At 37.1% G+C, this 11,812-nt stretch overlaps 1 protein-coding gene across 2 annotated transcripts in view; it reads left to right on the forward strand.

The window, feature by feature from the left end:
* The window catches only part of LOC130257195 (ephrin type-A receptor 6), a 271,650-nt gene extending 270,007 nt beyond the window's left edge, over positions 1-1,643 (forward strand). Inside the window, exon 16 of one of the 2 annotated variants that reach the window (XM_056499489.1) lies at positions 1,030-1,643. In XM_056499489.1, the coding sequence (XP_056355464.1) occupies positions 1,030-1,144 (115 nt within the window). In that variant the 3' untranslated portion in view covers positions 1,145-1,643. The remainder of the gene's footprint in view (positions 1-1,029) is intronic. The other variant, XM_056499481.1, reaches the window with a different exon arrangement.
* The last annotated feature ends 10,169 nt before the right edge of the window (positions 1,644-11,812 follow it).

Here is an 11,812-nt window from a genome sequence, read left to right on the forward strand (position 1 = left end):
TTTCTTTAGATACCATTTCAACTTTTTGAAAGATTCCCTCTCTCTTCAAACAATTTGTGTTACACAAGACCTGCTGGCTTCTTTCTGTGCTTATCAGGTCTTCCTTGACAAATGCTAAGCATTGGTCTTGTATTTCTAAGATCACTCTCCACTGTGAAGCTTGATTCTTCCCATTGACTCCTTTTAGCTTTTGCTGACCTCAAGTGTTGTGCATCATGCCCCACGAGAATGTTATGCCTAAGCACATACTAGTTGCAAGCTTTCCAGTGGTTCCTCAGCTGAGGATACAGAGGCAGATACCTGGAACTGTCTGGCATATCTTAAGTTTCCTGTCCTCAGCACCTCTGTGATCTTTCTCAGATCTTGCAACTGGGGATGATTATAAAAAAACTAAGTTGGTGGATTGTGCTGAACTCTGATGGTTGTTGACTTCATACCTCCCAAAGAGTTGAGCCCTGCGAGTGACAAGCACTCCCCACTCTGAGGTGCAGGGCCAGACGAGATGAAGGGAAACTGGGAGGGAAATCAGGGTCTGTCTGGAAGATTCACTGCTAATTTTATCTTTAGACCATCTCTCACTGCCTCACTACCATTCTCCAAATCATAAGAAGGACCTCTGGGGTTTTTTTTTTGCCTCAGAACTGCAATACTGAGTGTATAAGCCCCAAGCCTTTTCAAGTATGAGTGGGAAATGGTTGCTACAATCATATTACTAAAAATGAGCTATTAAACTCAGCTCTCTGATTAGTCCTTGAGATTTGGAAAGATTAATTGACCATTAGTACCACAGGTATCAAAAAGCACCAGTGCTCTAAGTACATTTGTTATTATATTATTTTTCTTAAGTGACTGTTCTTAAAAAACCTAAAATTGACAGATGCAGAAAAATTGAATATTTGCAGCTTCCTTTATATGCCATGGCCAGGAAGGTAAACTATTCTGAAGAAGAAGACATCATATAATTACATTATTTTGTACACCAGAGGCTTTATTATATTTGCATCCAAGATGAAACTTTTTATCTTGCAGTGACATTAGAAGAATTGGAGTTGCACTCATTGGACACCAGAGACGAATAGTCAGCAGTTTACAGACTTTGCGGTTACACATGATGCACATACAGGAGAAAGGATTTCATGTATGAAAGTAATAGAAGCAACTGTGTTTTGTGCCTCAGCATTTCTAAAATGGAAAAATATTCTCATTCTTCCCTTCTGCTCTTCCCAACTTCGAGAACTGCAGTCTTCAGTTCAGACTATACAAGTACTTCTATGTTAATGCTTCCAAACTGGAATTTTTAATCACACTGCACAGCTCCTCCACCAGTTCTCTGCCGATAAAATCCTTGGCCTACTGCAAGACTCTTGCTACACATTGATGAATAACTCAGCATGGATGTGTAACTTTGTATAACAGTATTTGGGAAACTTTCATGGACTTACTTGAAAGTAGTAATCTATTTGGCCTGGTGTGGCTTCTTTATCGATGTATTTAGAATTTGCTGGTAGATCAAAAAGTATTTGACTTCTTTCATGTTCTGTGACCATGTAACTTCCAACACCAAATGTGCAATCAAAAAGAAGTTTAACATAAATATTTATTTTATTTCTTAATTAAATGCAAATATATGTGTCCTATCATTATATTACTTTCTAATAATTTGAATGCTGGTAAGCTGGTGCCTCAAAACATTAGTATTGTTTGCAGAAATGACTGATGAGTTTATGTAGCAAGTTTTCATTGTGTGAATAATTGGAAGCATTGTGAGAGTAATCTGTCTGAAATCTTAAGGAAGGTTCTTGATTTTCAATTACTTTAGCACTCGACACTTTTTATGCTTTAGATTTTAGATTAGGATGGAAAAGTTTTTTATCCTTGGGATTACTCCCCACCCTATAACCCTTTTTGTTTTTGTTTTTGTTTTTTTTTTAATGTAATACTCAGCATTTGCTTCTACTACAGAAAAAAATGGTTGTAGCATTCCCATGACCACATGTAAAACACAGTTATCAGCTCTGTTGTGGACATACCTTTCTATTTCAAACACACAAGTCTCTGCTGTTGGATAGGGAATCATCTCCAGCAGCAGCAGCAGAGCTCAGGGCCAGCCATGGGTGGGGTGATGGGATCATTCCCATGAGAGCAGGCTTGGCCATCTCCTCCTCCAGCCAAGGGCAGGGGTGCAGCCCTGCTGCTGCTGGAAGTTACAGGCTGCAGGATGCAGTGACCAAGGCAGAAAAGGAGATGCAGGACAGCAGTGTGCTAACATGTTGCCTTGAGTCTACTTCTAACTCTGCTGAAACGGAGCTCTGGTCATTCCAGGCCAGATCTCTAAAGGACACCGAGGTATTACCTTTAGAACCCTTCAATAGCCATATTTACATGCAAGAAAACGTCAGCAAAGGCCTAACATCATATTTGTACCTCTCTAAGACTTCCAGCTTCCATGTTTTGTTCAGACAACTGACACAGACGTGCTGGGCTACATTTCCAAACTTTTGCATGGGATATGCACTCCTGGGAGCAGGGGCAGGACTACAGATCTACAATGCATGTCACATGTAACCCTGTGCAGATGCTTCTCTTCATTCTGTGTCGTTTGGAGGGTATTTTGAGTTCTGTGGCATTCCAATATACTCAAGCATTACAGCTCTTCTGTTCAACGTGCATTTGGGTAATTAGTATAATCTATGTGTATATCAAAAGGAACTAACTACTTTGTGTAATCATGATGGTATTTACTGCTTCATTTACAGCTTGTAAATCACAAGGTATTTCCTAAGTCTTGGGAAAGGCTGCCATTGCATATTAGTGACAAAGAATGAAAATCAGAAAACAACTCAGAAAAGCATTATCAACCAGATCACAGAGTAAGACACATGAGGCCTGATTCACTATTGTCAATTTATGTTGGAATAACTGCATTCATTTAGGTGAGATAACAGTAACACACTAAGTAAATTTTTCTTTCTTTCATTAAGAAAAAAGAGGGCAGATGTAACTGAGGAAGTTTTCTAAAGATCAGGAGTCACTGGTGTTCTACAATGCCAATTTGATCTTGTTTAAAGAAGGGCAGCTTCAGTCCTATTGTAGCTCCAAAGGTAATTTTATCAGCAGGAGTATTCCCACTGAACTCATCAGTTTGGCACAAGGACATGAGTTTTGCAGGATCACAGCCCTTCAGTGGGAAAAAACCAATTTATTCCTTTCTTTGACTGTCACTTGAAAAATTCTGCCTGAATTCCACATCTGAATAATTTTTTTGGTAGAGGTGCTCTTACAGAAAGAAAACCATACTTACCTGAAGCCTTTCTAAAAATACCAACACACCACAGAGTAATTTCAAAATGGATTTTGCTTCATCACTTTATTATCCATTTTGCCTATCATCACTTCCACGGCCAACAATAGGACATCTGTGGAATGAGCCCTTCTCACAATTAAATCCATTACTGAGGAGGTATGAGTCTGTTATTTGCTAATGGGGTTTCAAAATCATTCATAGCTGACCCAAACCATGTATGTGCACTTGCAGATTGTCTTTTGCCAGTTTTTTTTTGTTCCTGGTAGTGAGGATGCAGAATTCACATTGTAACATGCAAACAACCTGGATATATTTCATGAAAATTAATTTCTAAATTTATCACACTACTGAAAATATTTTTTCAATAGAAAAAATTATAAGTAAAAACATTTATTAATCAGATATATTTTTTATATAAACAAGAGTTTGGGTAACCAGAAAGGAAAGAACAAGGGATTCTTTGAGTGAGCACATTTGTTAATAACATTGTAAATCCAGGATTTTGTGGATTTATACAGCTTGTTTTTCTGTTATTGTTGTTGTGGTGCAGTATGACACTTTTCTAATAGTTATCTTGATGAAATTTACATTTTCTCCAATTTTGGAAATATTTTATTTGCTCTTGTGCTGATTCCTAGTCTGTTTTTGCTTTAGTTTGGGGATTTTTTTCATACTTTTAAAATTTAAAAACAAAACAATAAACAACCCTAAAAGGTGTTATTTTTCAAAAGTGAGCTTAATTCTGTACAGGCCACAAATGCATATGTGAAATTAGAGTAACTTTCTTTGTTACAGGAAATTCTTTCTTCAGGAGAAAATTAGCTCTAATTATCCTGCATATTGCAGTGTGCAACTGGAGTTTATATTTAATAAGTTTAAGCAAATTTAACAGGCTGTTTTTGAGAATCTGGCCCACATTACAGAGCTCTGTGACTAAAAGTACCCATTGAAAGTTCACAAAATAAAGTGTGTGCAATATGCAAGCAACAGAAAAGAGATGTTATAATGTGTATGTCATAAAGACATGATTCTTACCTGTTTCTCTGCATTCAGTGATAGCCCATCCATTCAGGCATCAGTGCTTGGTCAGGTGAATCTCATGCCTTAACTGTATCCAGTCGTTTTGCCAAACCTGTGAAACAGAGAGGATGATGTTCATGGTGTTAAAACTCAACAAGGCACAGCAGAAGGTTTAGAATTTACTCATGAGGTGTTTGCACATTGGAATTACTGAGAAACAACAGGATGCCATGAGGTGAAAGAAAGAGAATTGAGCCATGTCATTTAAATTTTTCTTGAACAAAATTTACCCTTTTTGTTTCCCGTGAACTGAAGTCCAGTGTCTATCCAATGAAAGCTTAGAAACATGCCATGCTTCAGGACATCAGACACCATAAAGCAATCCTTTACTTGCAAATAGTGTACTCAACCATAAATTCAGATTAATTAGTTGTTCTAGCCAAACATTCTGGGTCCAATATTGTATTAGATATTACTTGAATTATTCTGACACAGAACTCATAGACTGCAGTACTTTGATTTTTACATCACCTAAGACTAACTATCCATTTGCCATTTTTATATGATGAGCCTAACACAGGGCTTCATTAACTTTCTTTTTTCAATGATTCCTGCAGGATCCAAAGATGGGTCATAAGTAACAAACAGACTCCCTTTATCCAGAATCAGCTGAGATTTACCATGAGGAATAGCTGGGACTGTGGAAGTGTCTAGTGAGACTGCATTACCCACAGCAATTTCCATGTCAGAATGACCCCAAGGGACCACATCAGCCACCAAGGTACAGCAGCACAGAACATTCTTGACCTTGTATTGATGAGCAGTTCTTCAGTTCCAGCTGTTGTAAACTGCAGCATTTATTGAACTGTTTTACCTCAACTGATGGAATAGTTCTGTGGGACACATTCTGGCAGCTCAGAAATCTCTTACAAACACAGGATATCTGTAACTACCCTGTCATGGGCTCACTCTGTTTTGGAATATTCCTTCAGAGAGTGGAAAGCAAGACTTACCACTAAGCCAGTCTAACATTTCTTTAGGTAATCATAATAAAAATTCTGTCTTCCAATGCATCTTCTAGGAAAAGTACCAGAAATAGAGACACTAGTGGCATTTGCACATGGTTGAAGAACTCTGTATTCCATTAAAGAGTTTTCTTCCAGAATACCCTTATTCACCAATTGTAATGAATCTTTCCTGAATAAATGGCAAATATAGTTTCTTTTTTATAATGGTACTATAATTATTTTTTGAGAGTGAGGGAAAGATGTGTTGGGCTAACTCTTAGTAGGACAATGATTGAAATCTCCAGAGGAGACAAATGAATCAGCTCTGAAAAGGAAAAAAAAAAAATTCCCTAAAACCTACAATAAGGTAAAAAGGGAAGAACTGTCCATACTGTGCCAAGGAGATCTAACAAAAACTCAAGAGTTGCATAAGACAGTGACAGGTACTTACAGCTGACAAAATTTTCTACCATCACATCCTATATTTTGTAGTGCACACTGCTCATCCGTAAGTGTTGTATATAATTCCTCAGATTATGGACCAAGATATGGTGAACATGTTGTGGTTATATAATATTTGTCTATATGTACATAAAGAATTTTAAATATAATGTATATCATAATATCAAATTTTTCAAACCTACATAATTAATTACCTATTACAAACAACACTAATTGGGTTTATTTGCTCTATTGCTTTTAAAATTTTTAGTGGCATGCACTGTGTTCTTCCCAAGCTTCTCTGGCTTGTTAGCTGGAAATGGACCTCCCCTGGTAGAAATAACATTTTCAAACTGGCTCAGAAAAAGCTGCCACCTCATCCAATCCCTTCCTGCTGATTCTCCTTCATTCAGCTAATTACTGTAGAAATTAGTGATCCCAAAGGGGAGAAGCAAGGTGCCCATGAGCCAGCAGAACTAGGAGGATAAAGAGTTTTCAGTTCCTCTTCTAAAATCACCACATATGTTTACAGAGTATATAAATTATTTTCTTTCTAAATGGCCATTTATAGACACTTAGGAGGTTAAAATGAGGGAAGTTTACAAGGGAATATGAGTAAGGATATGCCAACATATAGTATAAAAAGATAGGCTGAATTTTAGAAGGGAAAACCAACAACAATGGTTGATACAATACCTAAGGTAAAAAAATGGATTAAAGTATATTTCTGTATTTTATATGTGAAATAATGTAACACCAGTTCAGTGAAATCTATTTGTGTGTAAATTTCTTTAAATATCTGTATATCTTACTTTCTTTTCCTGCAAGAGACTTCCCAAGTACCTATCTCATCCAGAAAGGTTTAGCATATTATCTGATATTTTCATACCTGAATAATTAAACTGGAATAAAAAATGTAAATTTTGACAGTGTAGATATGGGGGGAACAATAAAATTAAAAAGATCACTCTCAAAGTAATTTTAAGTTTTCACATCTGTTCTACTTTGTTCCTGTCAAGAAATTTTACCTGTATCTATTTGAGATCTTTGACTAGTTCTGCACCCATTAGTGTCACCTCAGAATCTCCTGAATCTGTAAACAGTTCTGAGTTTGTGAGCTTAATTAATATTAAAAAGCAGATTTGAAATGGCACTTTATACAAGACTAGAGTTAGGCATAATCAAAAATCAAAATACCTATAAAATATCTGTAAGACAGCATGAGATAACATATTTTTCCTTATTATACTAACACCTTCTCATTTCTGACAATTCAGTGAAGAACTGTTCAGCAGCAGCAAGTACCTTGAGTGGCTGGTAAGCCAAAACTCTGAGACTGAAAACCCACAAATCAAAAAGAAATTCAGACCTCTGCATTCTGAACCATGGGATTCAGGAGAAAGTAACCTTGAATTTAGAATCTGGAAAATCAGGTTTGGGAGAAATCTGCTTTGGAACCCAAATATTCATTTCTGGTTGTGGATGATGAAAAAGTGCCCAATTAAACAGTCTGGGGACTTTTTTCATAGTATCATCACCACATAATGCTCTGAGTGATACGGAAAAAAAAACGAACAAACTATTTTCTGATCTTTCAGGATCCAGCCCAGGGTAAAAGAACAGGTACAGCTGTCATAATTTATATTGGAAAGTCCAGCAGACATAATTCTGAATGACTAATTGTTCTCACAGTTACATACACACTTTCTTGAGAGGAACCTAAATAAATAATAAAATGTAGAAGTCTCCAGTTAATATTGGCTTAGAAACTGAGTTTTCAGTTTTCTCTCATTCAGACTGGTCTTTAACTGAAAATTATTAAGAGGAAAAAGGAAAAGCATAATAGGATTTTTTTTCTCTCTTTAAGAAGCTGGGTGCTCTGAGCTGTATGACTTACCATCACAGTCTCTTTGTGTACAATAGGATTAGCTGAAAAAGACAAAGTGCAGCCAGTATTCCAGATCTGTAGATTATTTTAGTCACTAATGGTCGATTTGGGAAGTTCCATTTTTGTCTTGGGCTAGTTGTGCTCTACACCACCTGGTATTTCCAAATCCTGCTGAATTATTTGAATGAACATCTTGATGGAGTAATTCCTAGGACAGTGATGTAACTGTGAGGAATTTAAAGTTTCTGTGTCAATAGGCAATAGTTTTGCTGTGATCCAAATTCATGAGAGTTTGTTACTGACTTCCATGGCAGTGGGATGAAGCCAAATATATTGAAGTCCATATATTCTGTAGGTAGGCTCCAGCTCTGCAAACACTCTCTCCTTTCCTGCAGCCCATTACTGTCATGGTTAATTTGTTGTTAGAGAGCCAGCACTTATTAGGACATGAGTGTCTTGTCATTCAAATGGATTGCTAACACTTTTTGCTAGTTTAATTTCTCTGTTGAAGCATTTCAGGCTGAAATGTAGGCTGGTCCCTCAGGGCATGATCCAAAATCAGTTGTATTCATAAGAAGAGGTCAAGTGAGTGAAACAGGTTTTGAATCAAAGGTTTCTACAGATTTTCCTGGAACAGATGGCCTCATTTAATGGGGAGAAGAGAGTGCACTGAGCCTAAAAGACAAGGCTGCTACCTCAGGGATGTGATCAAGGCTGTGGTTATCTTCAGCATGGAAAAGGTAAAATGCAAGGTAAAAAAGTTGGGTGCTGCAGTGTTTATTGTTTTCCCTGGAATGGGCAGTCAACTCTGACTTTGGAATTAGTAACCTGAATGACCTACACATGTAATAGGGTATCTAGCAGAAATGGTCTGGGTTTGTGGGAATATTTCCACAGATAATTTCCCAAACTTCTGATTTAATTTCAGGATGAAACTACTAGCCCTGCAAACAAAAAGAACCTCCAAAACAAACAGGACTTATCTTTCTTCTTTCCTAAACATAAATCAGGATACAATATGATCTCCCTTTCATAATACAAGTTCTGGCTAATGATTTGCTCTTTGAACAAGCTGCTTCATACTCCTGGTGCACTGCAGTCTTAAGTTTTCAGCAAATAAAACAACAAATGCCCTCTGAGTGGTTCCATTTATTGGATTATTTCACTAATTCCCTATCTGAAGAAAACCATCCCACTCCAAGATTCCAAATAAAGAAATCTGTAAGCATTTTACAGCTTAATGGCCGTGATTCCCTATTTGCCTCTCCCCAAGAAACAGTGAGCTTTGAATTGGCAGTGTAGCATTTTTACTACCAATTCTTCTGCAGCAATTTCTGCTCCCAACTCTTCTAAGTAAGGTTGAGAGGTCTATTTCACACTGAAAGTGAGAAAAGCTGTTTGTTTGTTAACTCTGGTGACGAGATTCAGTGTTTGTTGCTCTTACCTAGAGCTTTCCATCTGCTTCTGTTGAGACCAATATCAACATTCTCTGGTTGTATCAGTTGCATCACACACAGCACTGCCGTGACTGAAAACCCAGAGACACAAAAAGGGCTCATTCTTCTCTGGTGTGGTATAAATCCTACTGACTTCGGGAACTTCTCTGCACTTCTCAGGATTGCACCTGCAGTTTAGCAAGAAAAAAAAAAAATCTTTAAAAATCATGTGAAACCCTGTTTACTGAAAGGCAATAGCTTATTTTCTAGCAAAGCAACATTCATTGATCTAGTTGGAATTAACAGTTTAATTTTGTCATCACTTTTTTTAAAAAAACAAACCTTTTTGACTTTCAGAAAAAAACCACAAAAATAATATTTTACTACCTTCCAAACATTAGCTTTGATTTACTTTTGGAAGATAACGTGGTTGGTATGTTTTCTCAGGATAGCCTCTATCTATTTCTGTGTGTTGGTTTTAAATGTATCTGAATTAAAAGGGGTTTTAATCTCTGTCTCTTCTGTGAAATTAGATTGTACAAAACTAAATATGACTGCTCTTCATAGTTTGCTGTTCTAGCATAGCCATAAAATGTATCAATGTATGTGTATATATGAATAAATATTTGATGACAGACACTTTAGATTATATATTTAAGCAGCCATGTCAAAACTTCAGAGGTAGATGGCTTCAAAAGCAATGGTATAATCATAATACTCACAAATTATTTTGCAAAATCAAACCATGGCCTCAGCACAGATCTCATATCCTTACCAGTAGTCTGAAACCCACCTTTTCTTTAAAGACCCCTGCTAAGGTTTGTTTTGCCATTGCTTCTTTAACCAAGACGTGTTTGAATAATGACAACTGCCTGTGGCTCAGTCTCCAGCACTCATCTGTCTCCCAGAGACAGGGGCTCTGCTCTGGTTTCCACCTCCATCACTCTGAGCTCCTGTGGCTCCTTCTGGGAGACTGAACATTGCTCAGCCAGTGTCTGTGCTTCCCCCTGGGACTGCCTCACTCCTCAAAATTAGTTTTCTTCACCTAATATATCTCCCATACATGTCCTACTGCATTTTCTTTTTGCCTGTTTATAATGGTACTATAGGAATATCCATGGAATTGAAGCTTATCTTACTGATTTGCAGTCCCAAGGGGAATTTACGTGAGACATGAAGTTGTTATTATCTTCTGAAAAGTAGTGTTATCTTATTTTCTTTATTATTATGATCCTATTCCTATGATACTATGATGTTTCATGTAAATTTTCATGTGCTGGCATGCCTACAAGTTAATAGTGTAATAGAATGCTCAGCTCTCAACATTAGAGTGTTTTTAAGGTGAATTGCATCACATATGCCATCTCTTTGCAGAAAGAATATGGGGTTTGGCAAAACTACCTGCTGAGCAACATAATGAGATTTTTGTACAAAGTACAAGTTATTGATTATTATTGTATTTTATTTTTCTATGATTTCCTAAGAGGCATTATCAGGTCTTACAGATGGGGTAAGCCTGTTTATTAAGATATTTATTAGCAAATAAAAGTTACAGTACTGGTGGTTATTTTTGAGTTAATGGTGTTTGTTTGGCCTTAAGTTACTAATATGTGACCCACAGTGAAGCCTATCATACATGATCATGCAAAAAAAAAAAAAAAACACAGCTGCATAACACAGGGTGGTGTGATAAAGATGGACCAGCAATACACTCCAACACTTAAGATGCTTTTGGGGTGGTGTTGCCTTCAGCTAAAAAATGCTCTTCTGTGCTTACCACTGTGAAAAACACGGTTCACTGTTTTGGGAGAATTAAAAGGTTTAATAAAAAGAAATAGGAGACCTACATGTAGCAAAGTGTTAAAACGGCCGGGTGCTTGGCATGCTGCCAAGAGCACACCGCTGTTCGGGAACACACCTTTAAATACGTTTTACAAGCCATCCATTTTTTACATATTCATAGACTTTCATGCATAGTCAACTGTTTCTGGGAGCTGTTTAGCACGGCCACTCCTTGGGTCTGCCTTTTTAGTGCATGCGTGTTTCTTGGCTTGTGGTTTTATTCTTCACCTTATCCCTTTTAATTTGGGTGGTGGTCCAGCCGGTGTGTGTTGATAATTGTCTTGTCAGCTGCAGGGGTGCCCATCACATGTTCATGGGCTGTTATCTTTGACTAAGCAGGTAGTTTAGGCATACTATCACAAAAAAAAAAAAAAAACCAAAAAACTTATGTCTAACTTTTACTATTACCCAAGATTATATCCATATAGAAATGCTATTTTAACATTATACATATAGCATTTATCCAATACTTGCAAAGACCAACAACATTTCATGCATTCATAACACCACTGAGCATTTACACTCAAAAAGCACGCACAGTTCACAGCATCAGGGAAAAAAAAACTCTGCACATTAAAAGCTGCAAACAGCCGTGCTCTATCCTTCTTGGGAAACACTGAGAATCTGAATTTTAAATGGCTTTTAATGCACTATTAAGATTCTGCAGTACTGTTCTCCCTCCTCATGGTGATTCACTGAGCCATGCAATTCCTTCTCCAGTATTTGTCAAAGCTTTCACTGACAAAAGCAGTGTTAAAACTGATCATATTATGTAAATAAAGCCAGGGCAACACAGGACAATTCACAAAGAAGTGAATGCCATATACAATAACAAGACCCTACCTCAAATAGCTTAAGGTTATAATGAGCCTTT

Source organism: Oenanthe melanoleuca, chromosome 1, assembly GCF_029582105.1.
Source record: "Oenanthe melanoleuca isolate GR-GAL-2019-014 chromosome 1, OMel1.0, whole genome shotgun sequence".
NCBI classification, from domain to species: domain Eukaryota; kingdom Metazoa; phylum Chordata; class Aves; order Passeriformes; family Muscicapidae; genus Oenanthe; species Oenanthe melanoleuca.